We start from the raw sequence: 20,246 nt of genomic DNA on the forward strand, positions 1-20,246 counted from the left end.
ATCTATTCTCAAAAAAGTTGTCCATGACACATTAAAGTGTCCACCCAGATAGTTATAGGGACCATTGCAATGAGATTTTACAGTGGAGGGAGAAATGGAACTCAGCTCCTAATACAGCATGGGCAAGGGGAAATTTGCAGGGTTGGGGGTCAGTGTATGGAAAATTACTAAGAGAAAATAGGGCTAAGGGGAGTTCTGGCGAAATTAACGTAGCAGGATTCTTGTTGAAAAAGAGCCAGGACAATCAGACATCACCTGGGGAAGGGTGGAAGATGAGGAACTTGATCATATATTGAGGATCATCAGATACTAGGGTGGGTGGGGGGTGTTCCTAGTTAAACTGACTTAGTAAAGTTCTTGGTAAAACTGGATTCTACAAGGAAGTGCACAGATGAGCCTAGGAGAAGGTTTCAGGAACCTGACTGAAGTCTGGCCAAGCAAAGAATCTTCACTTCAAGTATTTCCAGTCACATTTCTTTCAAGAGCTTTTCAGGGCTCTTTCAGACCCGACATCCAATTTAGAAGAGTCTAGTCAACATCCACTAATTTCATAGCAATTCTCCCAAACTGAAAGGCCTAGAGAGGGTATAAGCCTCAAGTTTGAAAGATCGTGCCCTTCCCGGTTTGTCTACAAAAATTAGAATAGAAGGCTGCTAAAGAGGACTGGGTACTCACATGCCTCCAGGCATTTGACATCCTGCCGGGCTCTTTTACGCACCCACCCTTCCCCGCAGCCCCAAGTAGAGAGAGGAAGCTAGGAGCCCGTGCCCTGGCACCGGGGCAGCGCAACTCTGGAGCAACCTGAGAAACCCGAGGAGGGCGGAGAGGATCGTTTACGCAGACGGGGAGGGGCGCGAAGGGAGTGAGGCGTCCAGAGACCCGGATGGCCCCGGGCTAGTTCAGAAGGCCTCCTGCGCTCCAGGTCCAGAAAGACCGCTGCAGAAAGGGGCGTGGGAGGGAGGGGAGCTGCGGAGGAGGGTCACGGGTTCACTCGGCCGGCGGAGGGAGGATGCCACCGCTGCTGGGCTCACATCGAACCCCGGGCTGAGCTGGACTTCAGAGGCTTCTAGAGCCGGCTCACCTGCGGCGGCCCCAGCCGCTAAGCAGGCCCCCTACCGGCCCTCTCTGGCGCCCCGCTTCCCGCGCCGCGGCCGCAGGTGAGCCGAGCCCAGCCGCACCCGGAGGCATCAGGTGTCGTGGGAACGGCGCCCGCGGCGCAAAGGGAGAGCCCGCCCCGTCTCCAGCCACCCGTGATACCCGGCGGGAGGGTCGGGTCCGACGGCGGCGCCATGGAGGGGACACAGGAGGGAGCGGGGTGCGAGCTGCAGCGGTTCGGCCCCCCGGCTGCTCAGCAGCCCGCTCAAGGTCAGTGGCGCCCCCCGGCTCGGTGGCGGTCTCCTGGTGGCACAGCCAACCTCTTCGGTCTCGGAGTGCTGTTTTATTAGAAGGAAGGGGGAGGATGTACTTGGGACCAAAGCCAGCGTCCCCGCGCGGGGAGAAAGCAGTCTCCAGTCGGTCGTGAAAGGAACTCTCGTCCTTGTCATCAACTGCGAGGCTGTTACTATTTACACGTATTCTTCGGCTTTAACTTTCTGCAGTTCTCTACAGTTAAGCCTCTCCTCGCCCTGAATAAAGAACCTTAGGCTGTTCTTTTGTAGATTTTAAGAGCAAACCCAGTATCGCGGATCGACTCTCCTGACCCGCGTCTCCACGGACCCTGCATCCTGCGCGGCGCCCAGGTGGGTGTGCAGGGTTTGAGGCGACTCGCCCTCAGCGGCGAGGGGTTCGGACAGTCTCCGTTTTTAAAAAGTGCGCCTTCAGACGGGCTTCTGTGACAGTAAAGCGAAGGTTTGTAGCGAGTTGAGCGGTCAGTCCTTGTGAATGGAACATCTTTTTCGTAAGCTTGGTGTGCGATGTGCTGAGTAAGTTAATTGTGGTTGGCTTCTTTTTCACTTTGTTCCTATGGGTTACTGTTACACGGCGTGTGGCTAGTTTGTTTATAGTTTAATTTCCCCTGTATCAAAAATAGAAAGGGCTGAATGTGAGCTGCCATTCACTAACAGAGGCTATATTATCAACAGTTCCATTAGTTTGTTACTGTTCATGTGCGAGTTTCCATGAACTGGCATGAATCAGCTTCCTTGTAAATCCCATAGACAGTGTCTTTAAATGCTGATGAAAATCTTAATACACCCTTTTGAAGAAGGAAATAAAATGTTCTTGAGTGAAAATCCTAAGGGATTATCTTTTTTCTCTCCCTATGTCTTTATCTAGGAGTTACTGTACTCAGACTTTGACAGGCATTTAAACACACACAGCAACCATACTTTAATGAATTCTGTCATAATTACTTCACTTTGAAAGTGTATTGTATTAGTACACTTTGACTCTTCCCCACATCCCAATCTCTGAGTAGAATTTTCAGTAAAAATATCACACAGAATCAGCCTTTCTGTTCTGTAAAAAAGAACAATACTGTCTGTAGTGTTTTGTGGTATTTTATTTTGAAGAAGTTTCCATAATATCAAGATTAGTCTGAGGGACAGTCCAGGATAGGTTCCAGTTTACAAAGTGACTTCTTTATCACTTTGGATAAGCTGACTATGAAGACAGTAAAACCAACCCTATCCCTTTCAAAGGGACAAAAAAAAAAAAAAAAAATTATGAAGTGCTTTGAAAAGTAAAATGTGCTATGTAAATATAAAGGTCCTCCATAAAAAGCTAATGCAAGTGATGTTGCTGATTGGGATTTGGACTTAAATTGAGATTCTGAGTTCTTTGCAGACCTCCTTTGTAAGTCCCCAGCTCACACTGCCTCTTAAGAATTTTGTTGGCTGTTTAGGAAGCTGCTATGTCTGCTGGGGCTATAGGGAAAGTAAGGCTGATGGTTTAGTGTTAGACCCTATGCAAGGGCTTTATTTTCATTTTCTCACTAGAAACACATGAAGGTGTAGATATTCTTATTCCTGTTTTGCAGAAGAGAAAACTGAGGCTCAGACAGGCTGAGTGACTTGTATACGGTCACAAAAGTGTCTCAGTGTAGAACCAGGATTAGAAACAAAACAGGATCTTTGTTCTCTACATCACATTTTTTACCTTTAACTCAATGGTTTAAAAAATTTTTTTTCATATAATCTGATAAAACTGTATCTCCCCAGGAAAATTGCCAATATCCATATATATAGAAAATTTTGCACATAATTTCAGAGTCCAGCCTGCTTTCTGAAACCTTTCCAGTGCTTTCAGGACACCCTACTCTGTCTGTTACTGATTGAGGCAAAAAACATATACATACTATATATTGGTATTATAATCTTCTATTAACAGCAGCCCTTTGAACTTGGTAGTTTTCAGTTGGGTAAAAATTCATTCAGTGACTGAAATAAAAAGAAAAATGACTTGCTATGTTCTAATTGATTCTGTAAACACCAAAATGCAATTTTTTTATAGTTTTAATCACATTCTTTTTATTTTTTAAATTTTAAAAAATTGTTTTATATTATAGTTGACTTAAAATGTTGTGTTAGTTCCAGATGCACAGCGAATTGATTGTGGTACATATACATGTATCTATTGTTGTTTCAGATTCTTTTCTCATATACATTATTACAGAATGTTGAGTGGAGTTCCCTGTGCTATACAGGAGGTCCTTGTTGATTATTTTATTTATAGCAGTGTATATATGTTGCGGCTTCCCTGGTAGCTCAGTGATAAAAGAATCTGCCTGCAGTGCAGGGGACTTTGGTTTGACTCCTAAGTTGGGGAGATCCCCTGGAGGAGGAAATGGCAACCTGGTCCAGTGCTGTTGCCTGGGAGAATTCCATGGAAGGAGGAGCCTGGTGGGCTCCAGTCCATAAGGTCTCAAGGAGTAGAACAAAGTGACTAAGCGTCTGCAGCAGGGGCAGTATGTATATGTTAATCCCAGCCTCCTAATTTAACTCTTCTCACCTTTCCCCTTTGGTAACCGTAAGTTTGTTTTCTGTGACTGGAAGTCTGTTTCTGCTTTGTAAATAAGTTCATTGTATGACTTTTTTTCCCCCTTAGATTCCACATCTAAACGATATCACATGATATTTGTCTTTCTCTGATGTCATTTAGCATGATCATCTGTGGGTCCATCCATGTTGCTGCAAATGGAATAATTTCTTTTTTATGACTGAGTAATATTCCATATATGTATTCATGCCACATCTTCTTTGCCTGTTAATATGTTGATGGATGTTTAGGTTGCTTCTATGTCTTGGGTATTGTAAACAGCACTGCAGTGAACATTGGGGTGCATGTATCCGTTCTAACCATGGTTTTCTCCAGATATATGCCCAGTACTTGGATTGCTGGATCACATGGTAGCTCTGTTTTTAGTTTTTTAAGGTACCTCCATACTGTTCTCCATAGTGACTGTGCCAAATCACATTCCCTTCAGTAGTGTAAAAGGGTTCTTTTTCTTCACACCCAGCATTTATGTTTGCAGATTTTTTGATGCTGGCCATTCTGACTGGTGTGAGGTAACATCTTCATTGTAGTTTTTTTTTAATTGGAGGATAATTGCTTTGCAGTGTTGTGTTGGTTTCTGCCTTACAACAACAGGAATCAGTCATAAGTATGCATATATCCCCTCCCACCTGAGCCGCCCTCTCAGTCCCCACAATCCCACCCTTCTAGATTGTCACACGGCACTGGGCTGAGTGCTTGTGCTGTCCAGCGGCTTCCCACCAGCTATGCATTCCACACATGATAGTGTATATATTTCACAGTTCATCCCACCCTCTCTTTACCCCACTCTATCCACAAGTCTGTTCTGTATGTCTGCATCTTTATTTCTGCCCTGCAAATAGGCTTATCAGTACCATTTTTCTGAATTTCATATATATGCATTAATATGCAATATTTGTTTTCTCTTTCTGACTTACTTCACTCCATATAACAGGCTCTAGGTTTTGTCTGCCCTCAGTTCAACTGACTCGAATCCGTTCCTTTTTATGGCTGAGTAATATTCCATTGTATATATGTACCACTTCTTTATCCATTCATCTGTCAGTGGACATCTAGTTTGCTTCCATGTCTTGGCTGTTATAAATGCAGTGAACTTTGGGGTACATGTGTTTTTTGAATTATGGTTTTTTTAAGGGTATGTGCCCATTAGTGGGCTTCCCTGGTGACTCGGTGGTAAAGAATCCTCCCGTCAATGTTGGAGATGCAGATTCTATCCCCAAGTCGGGAACATCCCTTGGAGAAGGAAGTGGCAACCCACTCCAGTATTTTTGTCTGGAAAATCCCATGGACAGAGGAGCCTTGTGGGCTGCAATCCTCGGGGTTGCAAAAGAGTCAGGCACAACTTAGTGACTAAAAAACAACATGTTGGGATTGCTGGGTCATATGGTAGTTTTATTCCTGGTTTTTTAAGGCACCTCTGTACTGTTCTCCATAGTGGCTGTATCAGTTTACATTCCCATCAACAGTATAGGAGGTTTCACTTTTCTCTACACCCAGCATTTATTGTTTGTAGATTTTTTGGTGATGGCCATTCTGTCTGATGTGAGGTGATACCTCATTGTAGTTTTGATTTGCATTTCTCTAATAATTAGTAATGAGCTTCCTTTCACATGCCTCTTGACCATCTGTAAGTCTTTGGAGAAATGTCTATTTAGGTCTTTTGCCCATTTTTGATTGGGGTTGTTTGTTTTTTTATATTGAGCCACATGAGCTGCTTCTAAATTTTGGAGACTAATCCCTTGGCAGTCACATCATTTGCAGATATTTTCTTCTATATATTTTTTAATTTTTGTCTGTGGGTTGTCTTCTCATTTTGTGGTTTCCTTTGCTGTGCAAAAGCTTTTGAGTTTAATTAGGTGCCACATGTTTATTTTTGTTTTTATTTCCGTTACTCTCAGAGACAGATCAAAAAGGATAACTGTGGCAATTTATGTCGAAGAGTATTCTGCCTGTGTTTTCCTCTAAGAGTTTAACAGTATCCAGTATTACCTTTGGGCTTTCCTGGTGGCTCAAAGGTTAAAGCGTCTGCCCGCAATGCGGGAGACCCGGGTTCAATCCCTGGGTCAGGAAGATCCCCTGGAGAAGGAAATGGCAACCCGCTCCAGTATTCTTGCCTGGAGAATCCCATGGAGGGAGGAGCCTGGTAGGCTACAGTCCACCGGTCACAAAGAGTCGGACACGACTGAGAGACTTCACTTTCAGTCTTACCCTTTAGGTCTTTAATCCATTTTGAGTTAATTTTTTTTTTTTTTTTTTTTTTTTACTTTTTGTGTGACCATTTTGCATTTATTTATTTATTTATTTATTAAAAAAAATTTTTTTTTTTTTAGTTGGAGGCTAATTACTTTACATCATTACAGTAGTTTTTGTTATACATTGAAATGAATTAGCCATGGATTTACATGTATTCCCCATCCCAGTCCCCCCTCCCACCTCCCTCTCCACCCGATCCCTCTGGGTCTTCCCAGTGCACCAGGCCCGGGCACTTGTCTCATGTACCCAACCTGGGCTGGTTATCTGTTTCACTCTAGATAATATACATGTTTCAATGCTGTTCTCTTGAAACATCCCACCCTCGCCTTTTGAGTTAATTTTTGTGTATTGTGTTAGAGAATGTTCTAATTTCATTCTTTTACAGGTAGCTGTCTAGTTTTCCCAGCACTGCTTATTAAAGAAACTGTCTTTTTGCCATTGTGTATTCTTGCCTCCTTTGTGGTAGATTAATTGACCATAGGGTTTACTTCTCGGCTTTCTGTCCTATTTCTTGATCTTTGAAAGTGCAGTTTAGAACAATGGTGCTAATTTGAAAGCAGATCTTTTCTTTGGACTCCATCAACTATCCTGCAAAAACAAAGAACATAGATGTTGCCTTTACTTACAGTTTTGTTTTGTTTTGTTTTTTTCCTCCTAGAGATGGCAAATCCTGAGGCTGCTATAAGTAACTGCAGCTCTCATGAAGAGGAAAATCGCTGCACTTTTAACCAGCATACATCTCCCTCTGAGGAACTTCTATTAGAAGACCAGATGAGACGAAAACTCAAATTTTTTTTCATGAATCCTTGTGAGAAGTTCTGGGCTCGAGGTAGAAAACCCTGGAAACTTGCCATACAAATTCTAAAAATTGCAATGGTGACTATACAGGTAGGCACCTCAGATCATGAGTTTAGTAAAGTCTTCTTTTACTAATAAAGATGACTATGTGTTTTGTTTTGTTTTTAGATTACTTTTAACTATATGCCTCATAACAATAAATTAGGAGATATACAATATTAAACTCTTCCTCTTCCATATTTGTGAAAGAAGACTTTTTTTTCCCCTAACTTGTTTCTTTTTTTTTTTTGCCCCCCTCCCCCCCGTTTCTTTTCATCTTTCATTAAATTGTGATTTTACTCACATAGTGTAACTAGATTTCAGGAAAAGAAAATTTTAATATTTTGCTTCCAGTCAAGAAATTTAGCTGAAGGTTTCTAAACCAACTTTGGAACCTAGCTATTGCCCAATTAGATAATTCTTTTTGTTCCTAGATAGTTGCCTGAAAATTTCTCTCTCTCCATAATTATTTGGATTCTCACATCCCTGTGATCATGTGAGCCCTGAAGTGGAAGAATGTGGAGCTGATTAAAAGAAGTAACATAGGTAGTGAAATATGAGACTTCATTTTAGGAGATGTTGAATCTCATTTCCTTGGCTTCTCTTAACATTTTGGGAGGAAATGATGTTTTGTGATTTTTTTATATATATTTATGATTTACTCTTGTGAAGGTAGTTCCTGCTAGTGAGAGTAATTATCTCTTGTTTAAAGCAAAAGAGCAAAAATAAAAATGCATTTCAATAGGAAAAATAGGTGATTTATTTTTTCTTAACTTGGTGAAAAATGCATATGTAAATAAATGACTGATATGTAAGGAGAATTTTTTTAAACTCTGAAATCACGCATCTTAGCTCATTATTGAGGACAAATTCTTCTCGATTGTGAGAAGCTGGCAATCATATGAAGTTGGTGAAATTCTTTTATTCATTTATTTTTTAATTGGAGGATAATTGCTTTACAATTTTGTGGTGATTTCTGCCATATAGCAATGCAGATGAACCGTAATTATACATATATCCTCTCCCTCTTAAACCTTCCTCCCCTCTCCCACCCCTCTAGGTCATCAGAGCACCAGACTGAACTCCCTGTGTTGTATACTTCTCACCAGCTATCTGTTTTACACATGATAGTGTATATATGTTGATGTTACTTTCTCCATTCATTGAAGTTGATGAGATTTTTGCCTAAGTTTCTGATGCTAGATGTTGTGTAAATGAAGCTGACATTTGAGTGATTATCTTGTTCCAAGACATTATTTTTGTTTAATTTCAGCAAAACTTCTATTGGATAAATACTGGACTCCTTCAGTTTACAGAATAAGGAGCTGATATTTATAAAGTTTTTTGAATGCCACGTGATGAGTAATGACTAGTACGGCCAGTGGCAGAATTAATACTTTAGAGACATGTGCTCTTTCTAACTATCAACATAAAAATGATTGTTTGATTCCCAATATACTTGACAAGTTGGAATTGAAATTCTTAATTTCCAAGTGATAATGTATGTCACAATAGTGAAAGTATTTCTCTATGTTGTTTCTGATAAGTCGGAGGGGAAGCCTGTATCAGTTGAACATAAATATATTCTACTGGTGATGATAAGTACCACTTCTGTGTTTACTGTGTTTCAGGCTGAACAGCATCATAGTCAGTTCTTAAATCAGAGGTAGGTAGTGGATCCCCACTATACAAATGAGAACACTTATGTTTAGTAAAGTAAAATAACCTGTCATAGTCAGGAAACTAGAAGAGTAGAACTGAGACTCAAACTCATATTCTATTCTAAGACTTATATTCTTAATTACTCCTAAATCTTTTAGGGAGCTCCTCTTAACTTTGTTGTGTCTCCTAAAGCAGTCAAGAGGAAATCTGACTAACAGTTTAAGATGTTAAGCCTGTTAGTATTAAGCATATAAAAGGCATTTAGGTATTTTTTTTTTTTTTAAGTAACTGAGGGTTTTTCCTAACAGACTCTTGAGAGTCCCTTGGACTGCAAGGAGATCCAACCTGTTCATCCTAAAGGAGATCAGTCCTGGGTGTTCATTGGAAGGACTTGATGCTGAACCTGAAACTCCAATATTTTGGCCACCTCATGCGAAGAGTTGACTCATTGGAAAAGACCCTGATGCCGGGAGGGATTGGGGGTGGGAGGAGAAGGGGACGACAGAGGATGAGATGGCTGGATGGCATCACCGACTCGATGGGCATGAGTTTGAGTAAACTCCGGGAGCTGGTGATGGACAGGGAGGCCTGGTGTGCTGTGATTCATGGGGTTGCAAAGAGTCGGACACGACTGAGCGACTGAACTGAACTGAACTGAGCTGAGTGTTTCCTTAATCTACATTGGAGCAATCTAGCAAATATTACATAAAGACTTGGAGCAACAGAGGGTGACTCGATGACAGATTTCCTCTTTTCAGGGAAAAGATGGTGGCATTTCTGTTAAGTTGGAGATTTTGTATCTGCAGCAGCAAAAGAAAGATGTCTGTGATGATAGGTAGCCTAGGAAAAGTTTCCCTTTTCCCACTGCCTGACCCATTCTCTGATTTATAGCAGTTCTCTCTCTGCAGTGCCCCTCCTGTCTGCCCCTAGGTCCTTGAGGTCAGGGACTGTGTCTTCACATTGGATGCTAAGGACCTGGCTCAGTGCTGGCTTGTGGAGGCACTCATATATTTGCATGAATTGGTAAAAGTATCTTTGGAAATTTTCTGGAGGCTTTTTGATCATCATCTTCAACAGATATAAAATCCCTGGACTATAAAGCCATCATCTTCCTAAGATTAAAGAGGACACAGTTTAAAGAGACTCTTTAGAAATGGAAGTCAAGTTAGGTAAAGAGTGATGATGTGAGGGGACAGGGCATACATCACAAGGGTAGGTGAGAGGGGAAAGGATTGGTCTAACTGTCTCTGTTCTTCCCTGATAAGATCCTGCATACTTTGTGTAGCATGATAGTGTAGTTAGAGCTTAGATTTAGTTTGTTAGACTTGGGTTCGAATTTTGACTATACACTTGCTACCGACTGACCTTTTAAAAATTATTTAACTTGGGTCTTTATGCATCTGTGAAGTGGGAGTATTAGGAACTATAATGTGGGATTGGTATGAAGAAAGTATCTGGAATAGTGGATGGAACATAGGTTTTCAGTGTTGTTCCCTTTTCTATGCAAAATATATGTTATCCCCTCATTTTGGGATCTAAGTCAGAGTGTATATTCTAAATTTACAGTGTGTGTGTGTGTGTACGCGCATGCATCAGAGAGAACAATAGAATTTCATGTAAAACTCTGGGGTCAGTCCTACATGACTATTAAGAATATGTTTAAAAGCTGAAAGTGAAAATTGCTCAGTCATGTCCACCTCTTTGCAAGCCCATGGCCTATATAGTCCATGGAATTCTCTAGGCCGGAATACTGGGGTGGATAGCCTTTCCCTTCTCCAGGGGATCTTCCCAACCCAGGGATCAAACTGGGGTCTCCTGCATTGCAGGTGAATTGTTTACCAACTGAGCTATAAAGAAAGCCCTAAGAATATATGTTAATATACTTTAATTTAGAGATGAGTTGAAAGAATATTTTTATTTTTAGTCTTACTGTCACAGTTTTGGTAACTAGTCCTAGAAATATAGTTTGATTATAAGACTTAAACTTAACATATTTCTTAGGTTTTATTGTACACCTGCTTCAAGCCTTCTTGTTGTCCTGAAGAATTCATTTGAAATCTACTTGCCCTTCAAGCTCCTGCAGCATCTGACTTCAGTGTTTCTGCTCACATTTTTCCTGTTTCTCTAATTGAATTATGCTGGTGTCCTCAGTGTCCCCCTCAAAGTGCTAAGTTCAACTGGACCTTCTTAGCCTTCTCCACATGCTCCTCCAATGTCCCCTGCCCGAAGTTATGCACATACTACAGGGTTTCTATTATTCTTTCTTCCCTTGGGGAAACCTTCCAGCTTCCTTAGTCAAAGTTATCTTGCTTCTCTGAGCTAAAGAACTCCTAAAGGGCTTCTCAGAGCTCCTAAAGTTTTTATTGGTGGGGACAGTGTCATAAGTGAGATCGTACATGAAAATAAATGTTGAAAGTATGCAAAGTCAGTTTCTTTAGTTTAAAATTAGAAACCCACCTTATCTTTCAGGACATATTAATTCCCAACTGCCCAATGTTTAATTTCTATAGAATATATTAGGAATTAATTACGTATTGAATCTTGAATAGATGAATTAATCATTTAGTGGAGACCTTTATTTCATTGCTGTTTCACCCTCTTTTTCTTTCTTTTAAGCTGATCTTTTTTGGCTTGAGTAACCAGATGGTGGTAGCTTTCAAGGAGGAGAACACTATAGCATTCAAGCACCTCTTCCTAAAAGGATATATAGATAGAATGGACGACACATATGCAGTGTATACACAAAGAGATGTGTATGATCAGATCGTCTTTGCAGTGAACCAGGTAAGTCAGGCACATGCATTCCTTACTTGGGAGAAAGATTAGACTGGAGAATTGTTAGCAATGTGCAAAATAGAAGCTGACATTCAGGTGTACAAGGGTGAGCATTTTTTAATGAAAATAAATGTCTTGTATGAAGCCATTAATTTTTGTAACTTTGCCAACAAACTTTTACAAAACTATAAGTTGAGAAGAGCTTTTGTTTAGTAACAGAGAGACAGAAACTTTAAAGACTTAATTAAGAGAGTCAGATCTAGGGCTTGGCATAGGAACCTCAAAGATTTAAAATTATTAACCATGACCTTGATTGTAAGTAGTCATTAGGTTTTCAGAGTTTATATTTTCAGGGACCCTGAAGAAATAATGAGATTATTAACCTCGCAGAATGTGTAGAGTAACCAAGACCTGAAATTCATTTAAAAAATAAGAAAGGCCTTTATGTCACATAAGGCAATGGTTCTATTGTAACATTAATTAACTGCCTCAGAAAGGAAGCTTGTTTTTCATACAGGTGGGTCAAATTTCTACTCTGAGTTTTTAATCAATTTGTTTTTGTTACAAACAAACAGTACTTTCTCAAGTCCGAAAATCTCCTATTTTGTAGGAATCTTTGGCAGAGCTTGACATCAGCATTTCCAACCTGAGTTAGTACTGCAGACAACATTTCTGCAGTACTCACTGCAGTATATATAAAAATTATAACTCTTCTTCACAAATTGTTATAGTGTAGTTCAGTTCAGTTCAGTCGCTCAGTTGTGTCTGACTCTTTGCAACCCCATGAACCGCCGCACGCCAGCCCTCCCTGTCCATCACCAACTCCCGGAGTCCACCCAAACCCATGTCTATCGAGTCAGTGGTGCCATCCAACTGTCTCATCCTCTGTCGTCCCCTTCTCCTCCTGCCCTCAATCTTTCCTAGCATCAGGGTCTTTTCCAATGAGTGAACTCTTCACATGAGGTGGCCAAAGTACTGGAGTTTCAGCTTCAGCATCAGTCCTTCCAATGAACATCCAGGACTGATCTCCTTTAGGATGGATTGGTTGGATCTCCTTGCAGTCCAAGGGACTCTCAAGAGTCTTCTCAACACCACAGTTCAAAAGCATCAATTCTTCAGCACTCAGTTTTCTTTATAGTCCAACTTTTCACATCCACTGGAAACTTTTCATGACCACTGGAAAAACCATAGCCTTGACCAGACGGACCTTTGTTGGCAAAGTAATGTCTCTGCTTTTTAATATGCTGTCTAGATTAGTCATAACTTTCCTTCCAAGGAGTAAGCGTCTTTTAATTTCATGGCTGCAATCACCATCTGCAGTGATTTTGGAGCCCAGAAAAATAAAGTCAGCCACTGTTTCCACTGTTTCCCCATCTCTTTGCTATGAAGTGATGGGACCGGGTGCCATGATCTTAGTTTTCTGAATGTTGAGCTTTAAGCCAACTTTTTCGCTTTCCTCCTTCACTCTCACCAAGAGGCCCTTTAGTTCTTCTTTACTTTCTGTCATAAGGGTGGTGTCATCTGCTTATCTGAGGTTATTGATATTTCTCACGGCAGTCTTGATTCCAGCTGGTGCTTCCTCCAGCCCAGCGTTTCTCATGATATACTCTGCATATAAGTTAAATAAGCAGGGTGACAATATACAGCCTTGACATACTCCTTTTTCTATTTGAAACCAGTCTGTTATTCCATGTCCAGTTCTAACTGTTGCTTCCTGACCTGCATCTAACTGTTGCTTCTTTCCTAAGAAACCTTGACAGGTTTCTCAAGAGGCAGGTCAGGTGGTCTGGTATTCCCATCTCTTTCAGAATTTTCCAGTTTATTGTGATCCACACAGTCAAAGGCTTTGGCATAGTCAATAAAGCAGAAATAGATGTTTTTCTGGAACTCTCTTGCTTTTTCAATGACCCAGTGGATGTTGGCAATTTCATCTCCGGTTCCTCTGCCTTTTCTAAAACCAGCTTGAACATCTGTAAGTTCACAGTTCACGTATTGCTGAAGCCTGGCTTGGAGAATTTTGAGCATTACTTTACTAGCGTATGAGATGAGTGCAATTGTGAGGTAGTTTGAGCATTCTTTGGCGTTGCCTTTCTTTGAGATTGGAATGAAAACTGACCTTTCCAGTCCTGTGGCCACTGCTGAGTTTTCCAACTTCATTGGCTTATTGAGTGCAGCACTTTCACAACGTCATCCTTCAGGATTTGAAATAGCTCAGCTGGAATTCCACCACCTCCACTAGTTTTGTTTGTAGTAATGCTTCCTCAGGCCCACTTGACTTCACATTCCAGGATGTCTGGCTCTAGGTGAGTGATCACACCATCGTGATTATCTGGGTCTTGAAGATCTTTCTTGTACAGTTCTTGTGTGTATTCTTGCCACCTCTTCTTAATATCTTCTGCTTCTGTTAGGTCCCTACCATTTCTGTCCTTTATTGAGCCCATCTTTGCATGAAATGTTCCCTTGGTATCTCTAATTTTCTTGAAGAGATCTCTAGTCTTTCCCATTCTATTGTTTTCCTGTTTCTTTGCAGTGATTGCTGAGGAAGGCTTTCTTATGTCTCCTTGCTGTTCTTTGGAACTCTGCATTCGAATGGGTATATCTTTCCTTTTCTCCTCTGCTTTTTGCTTCTCTTCTTTTCACAGCTATTTGTAAGGCCTCCTCAGACAGCCATTTTGCTCTTTTGCATTTCTTTTTCTTGGGGATGGTCTTGATCACTGCCTCCTGTACAATGTCAGGAACCTCCATCCATAGTCCATCAGGCACTCTGTCTATCAGATCTAGTCCCTTAAATCTATTTCTCACTTCCACTGTATAGTCATAAGGGATTTGATTTAGGTCATACCTGAATGGTCTAGTGGTTTTCCCTACTTTCTTCCATTTCAGTCTGTATTTGGCAGTAAGAAGTTCATGATCCAAGCCACAGTCAGCTCCCGGTTTTGTTTTTGCTGACTGTATAGAGCTTCTCCATCTGTGACTGCAAAGAATATAATCAGTCTGATTTCGGTGTTGACCATCTGGTGATGTCCATGTGTAGAGTCTTCTCTTGTGTTGTTGGAAGAGGGTGTTTGCTATGACCAGTGCGTTCTCTTGGCAGAACTCTATTAGCCTTTGCCCTGCTTCATTCTGTACTCCAAGGCCAAACTTGCCTGTTACTCCAGGTGTTTCTTGACTTCCTACTTTTGCATTCCAGTCCCCTATAATGAAAAGGACATCTTTTTTGGGTGTTAGTTCTGTAAGGTCTTGTAGGTCTTCATAGAACCATTCAACTTCAGCTTCTTCAGCATTACTGGTCGGGGCATAGACTTGGATTACCGTGATATTGAATGGTTTGCCTTGGAAACGAACAGAGATCATTCTGTCGTTTTTTAGATTGCATCCAAGTACTGCATTTCAGACTCTTTTGTTGACTATGATGGCTACTCCATTTCTTCTATGCAATTCCTGCCCACAGTAGTAGATATAATGGTCATCTGAGTTTAATTCACCCATTCCAGTCCATCTTAGTTCACTGATTCCTAGGATGTCCATGTTCACTCTTGTCATCTCCTGTTTGACAACTTCTACTTTGTCTTGATTCATGGACCTAACATTCCAGGTTCCTATGCAATATTGCTCTTTACAGCATCGAACCCTGCTTCCATCACCAGTCCCATTCACAACTGGGTGTTGTTTTTGCTTTGGCTCCATTCCTTCATTCTTTCTGGAGTTATTTCTCCACTGATCTCAAGTAGCATACTGGGCATCTACCAACCTGGGGAGTTCATCTTTCAGTGTCATATCTTTTTGCCTTTTCATACTGTTCATGTGTGTAATTTTCATGTTCATAGTGTAATTAGGGCTTTTCATTTTCCCAGAGACAAACTATAGGATAAAATACATATTTGTGACACTAAGACTTTCTGATAGCATTCAGATTACAAAAATTGTCCAGAAATCTATAATAATAGAAGTAAACTACATGCATTGTTAAATAGAATTATGTCATACAGTTTGTAAGGTCAAATAGTAGTAAAATTCTGGAGATACTAAGTTTTGAGAATCTTGTTTTAAGATTCCTAAGTTTATCTAAATTACTCTGAAGCAAATTAGTAATTTGTTTTTGACAGGAGGAGTGGGTAGAGACAAGAGATAAACAGTTCAATAAATTCTTCCTAAAACATTTTTACCTCTATTATTAAGGTTAAAAGCAGTCGTAAAGATATAGTATTTGGCATTCAGGCAGTTCTGTTTATCAGATTTCTTTTTTTTTTATAGAATTGCATGTAGGTAGATTCCTTGTGCTAGTAAATAGGTAAATACTACTTGGGGGTAGAGTTTACCTTGGGCAAGTGACTCCCTACCATCTACCAAGCACTATCATGCATTTTAAACTGAAGGTAAAAAAGTATCTTAACCATAATATTAGTGAATAAAGTGTTTGTGGTTAATAAGGTCAGTTATTCTACATGATTCCAGAGAAGTGAATAGGGGAAACACGGACTGATATGAAAGAAACATCTTTGTCTGCTGTAAGGAAATACCCTGATAGTTGAGGTGATAGTCACCAAGAACTGACAGGTAAGACAGTAGCATCTCAGTCCTTAGAGTTATATCCATGACTAGTTTTCCTGAAGAGTGGAGCCCTAAAATGTCATCTAACTGAATCATCTCTAGGGCTTATTCTGATTTAACACTGGTTGTAACAGCATCACTCTTGTTTAGTATGTCTGTTTATGTATTGGAATGTCAGAGACCTAGTTATTTTAATGCTGTATCCTGGCTTTCATCAGTCATGTTTGGGTCGACTTTACTGGGTTCCTTCTTTCAGCTGCCTCTTGACTTAGGGCTGTCCTCAAAGGTCTGTCCTTTTCCTGCAGAAATTCCCCCACTGTCACCCATCACCGAGACAGATGTTTCCAAAACAGTTGCTCACACTGTTGTGTGAAGAGAGCTCACAAGCTCCTCAGAATCACTGTGTTCAAAGCAGGTGCATGTTCTTTTCCCACCTACTTCTCAGAGCTGCTTCTCTTTCTGATCAGTTGCTTAGATTTAAAGGTCTCAGGATCTTGGGACCACTTACTTTTTCAGCTCAAACACAGTCTATAAATCCCTACTTCTAGTTGGTTACCCTCTTTCCCTCCCACCTGTTCTACCACTTCTTGGCAGTTTATTCTAAATGATTCACCTGAAATCACAGATTTGACTGTGGGGTACTCCTCATTTCATAATAGTGTTCAGTGCCACATATTAATATATTTATTCCATGAAGATGGAGGTACATACCAGGCACTCAAATGTTTGTGAATGAATGAATGAGCTCAAAAGATTCATGTGTTCAGATCAGGTAATCACAGGGAGACCACAAAAAAAAATGCATTTGTAATCAAGGAACAAGCTGTTTAATCTGCTTTACTTTGGGTGCCACATTTCTCAGGTAAGGATTTTTATATATTTTTATATAGTCTCCCAAAGGATGCCCTAGGACCCATGAATCTGTGTGAAAAACTAGTTCTTTCAAGGTGGAGCTGCAGAGGCAAGTGGGGACAGATGCCAGCCTCATTAGAGCCCGACAGAAGTCACAGCCACTTCAGTGCCCCATTAGTCAGTGCTAGAGGTCACCTGCCTTTCAGTGATAGTCCTATACCACCTGCCGCTCCCAGAGTCTTTTGACTCAGGCTCCAGATTGGCCCTTTAGCTGGCCACAGTTCTGCTACTTGCCCCTGACCATTGTTGACTGGAAAAAAAAAGCATAACCTAAAAGTTGAGAATTATGTTTTATTCAAGGACATCACCGAGGACTGTAGTCCAGGAAGGCAGCCTCTCAGATAGCTCTGAGAGACTATTCCAAACAGGGTTTTTGCAGAAAACAAAATGAAAACCATGTAGTGGAACATCAAAAGATGACTGCTAATCACAAAAAAAAAACCCCCAGATATCTCAAGCTAATGATTTTCTGGGAAGATGAATCTGGCCTAATGGCAGTTATTGCTTTGATATACATCTCAACCATCCAGGGCAAGTATCCTGTTTTTCTCCATCCTGAATTCCCCTCAGGGCATACCCTCAGCACCACTGCAGTGGCTGAAGGCTTGATGGCTGGCAACACTTGTTGTTTATGGGAATGGCAGGCAACACTCTTTGTCCACACCTTCCAGCTCTGTAGGTGCTCAGACCTCACGTGCTGTCACATCAGTCATATCCAACTCTTCGTGACCCTATGGATAGTAGCCCACCAGGCTCCTCTGTCCATAGGATTCTCCAGGCAAGAATCCTGGAGTGGGTTTCCATTTCCTCCTCCAGAGGGTCTTCCCAACCTAGGGATCAAACCTGAGTCTCTTACATTGGCAGGCAGGTTCTTTACTGCTAGTGCCTGGGAAGCTCTCAGACTCTATAAGGAGCCTTAATTAAGACAGCAAGGAAGTCTGGCTGTAGAATAACTTATAAAAATAGCGTGTACCTGAAGGCCTACAGCTTGGATCTTTTGTGTTTCAAGATCTTATAAGGTTTAAGACACAAGTTTCTATGATAGGAGGTTCAGATCTTTAAGTAATTCCTGTCTGGACTGCTTCACAGGGAGTGGGCACTCAGAAGGGCTACAGGGGCCCAAACAGGTGTGACCCCTGCCTGCCTTTCTGGCTTTACTGCCTGTTACATATCTCACATTTCAGGCATATTGGTCTCCGTGGTACCTTACCACATTCAATATCTTTTACTTCTTTTTTCATTTGATATATTGCATTCCTCTTACTCCCCCATGTCCCAATATAAAACTACCAATTGGACTCTGAGTAGCTTTAGAAAGACTTAAGGCACTTATTTCCTTGTATGGGAAATATCTCAAAACTAAATATGTCTAGCATTATACTATTTCCTCTAGATGCAAGACATGATACTATTTAATGATTTATGCAGCTTAATTATGTTACTATAGATTTCTGGCGCATTTTCCCAGTCCCAGTGCTAGCAGAAATGTTGGTGCCATAACAAATCCTATCCTAGCAGTTTACCATCTTCCTGTGTGTAGATGAGCTCTAGTGGGTGAAGATCCTCTGTCATATTATAGTTTTTCACCTCACCATTAACTTGACAAATATCTGAGCATGTCCTCTGTGTATTCTTGCCTGAAAGCTGGGTTTGCCTCTTGGTGGATATTGAGCAAAAAGAACCAGCCAAGCCAAAAATCAGAAGGAAGGATTTATTAGTTGCAGCAAATAAGGAGAACACCAGGGATCTTTCTCAAAGCAGTGTCTCCTGGGACTGTAAAATTGGGAAACTTTTAAGTTAAGGACGCCTGCATATTTATGAAGGGGCCTGGGCAGTCGACGAGTCCAAGTTTTAGTTGACGGAAGTCATGAGGGTCAGGAAAGGTTGTGTTACGGGCTAATCTTTACCACTGAAACAGCACTGGGAATCTTTACAATGGATGTGTTATCTATGCTGTTGTTACTTCTCTTGTCTGATAATAGTCATTTGTTTCTATGTTCGTTTGTCCCCTCAATATTATTAACTACTAAGGTCCTTAAGGACCAGCATTTGATCCAAAAAGGCCGAGGCCAAAAATGCCTTCTCTTAGAGCAAAATCACCCGCATTCTCTTTCTCCAGGGACCGCCCCCTGCCCAGCCTGTCTGCTTACAATATGGTTCTAAGTGCTGAGGTTAGTGCAGTGGGCTTAATAAATTCCTTGCCCTGTGGAACTTAGATTCTAATGGAAGAGATGGATTTTAAACAAATTTAGCAAGATAATTTGATTTCCAACAGTGATGACTGCTATGAAAAAAAAATTAGGTGGCATGAAACATGAACAGTAGTCTCAAGATGATCAGAAAAGGCTTCTCTGGGGACTTGAGGTGTGAGGAAGAATATTTCAGGCTGATGGAGTGGCAACAGCGAAGGCCCTGGAGGCTGGAAAACGTTTAGTATGTTTAAAGCAAGTGTGCAAAGGAGTAAGGGAAGAGCCAGAAGTACGGCTTTCTAGGCCCTGGAAAAGAGCTTTTAAGTTTATCCTGAGGAAATCATGTGAGGACTTTCAGTAGGGGAATATTGCTTAAAACTGACTAAGCTGTATTCTTGCAAAGATAAAGATTAAAAAAAAATTATCTTTAGAAGAAGTTTTGCTGGTTAGTCTGAAACAGTTTTATCCCACTTCCTATTTTATAGTAAAGCAGAACTCTTGACTATAGAAAATAGTTCAAAGATAAAGTTTGTACTCATATTAAATGTAAAAGTCCCTTCCTAAACATAGTTCTTTAAAGGAGGAAAGAACTTGAAATGTTATTTAAGGTTAAATTCAGCCTTTAATTTTGCAGGTAAGAAAGCAGAGGCTGATAAAGTTTGTGACTTGCTCACAATCACAGAAATGAGACTTGAACCCAAAACTCTAATTCACAAGTGCTCTTTGCCCTCTGCCATCCCAGTGCACGGTAGCATGTCAATTACTTTCCAGTCTCCACCTGGACAGGAGGTGGGAACCTACCGTTTCAAAGGCAGGGAGGGAGGGGAATCATGGCTTCACTTCTGCCTGCCTGGGTGCTCTCATTTTCTGTTTCTCTTTTTGGTTGAAGTACTTGCAGCTATGCAACGTCTCAGTTGGGAATCATGCATTCGAGAACAAGGGCACGGAGCAGTCAGCCCTGGCAGTCTGCTGGCACTTCTACAAGCAAGGAAACATCTATCCTGGAAATGATACCTTTGACATTGATCCAGAAATTGAAACTGGTGATATTCTTCTATAAGCTAGAACTTCCAT

At 41.0% G+C, this 20,246-nt stretch overlaps 1 protein-coding gene across 4 annotated transcripts in view; it reads left to right on the plus strand.

The window, feature by feature from the left end:
• Positions 1–813: 813 nt before the first annotated feature.
• MCOLN3 (mucolipin TRP cation channel 3) overlaps positions 814–20,246 on the plus strand; it is a 42,270-nt gene continuing 22,837 nt past the window's right edge. The window contains exons 1-4 of one of the 4 annotated variants that reach the window (XR_011487809.1): positions 814–1,365; positions 6,905–7,134; positions 11,362–11,529; positions 20,062–20,215. Coding sequence is in view for 3 of the 4 variants with exons in the window: in XM_020891326.2 (XP_020746985.2) it covers positions 1,290–1,365; positions 6,905–7,134; positions 11,362–11,529; positions 20,062–20,215 (628 nt within the window). In the remaining variant the exon portion in view is untranslated. The other 3 variants (XM_020891326.2, XM_070467819.1, XM_020891324.2) reach the window with 3 other exon arrangements.

Source organism: Odocoileus virginianus, chromosome 5 (assembly GCF_023699985.2).
Source record: "Odocoileus virginianus isolate 20LAN1187 ecotype Illinois chromosome 5, Ovbor_1.2, whole genome shotgun sequence".
Taxonomy (NCBI): domain Eukaryota; kingdom Metazoa; phylum Chordata; class Mammalia; order Artiodactyla; family Cervidae; genus Odocoileus; species Odocoileus virginianus.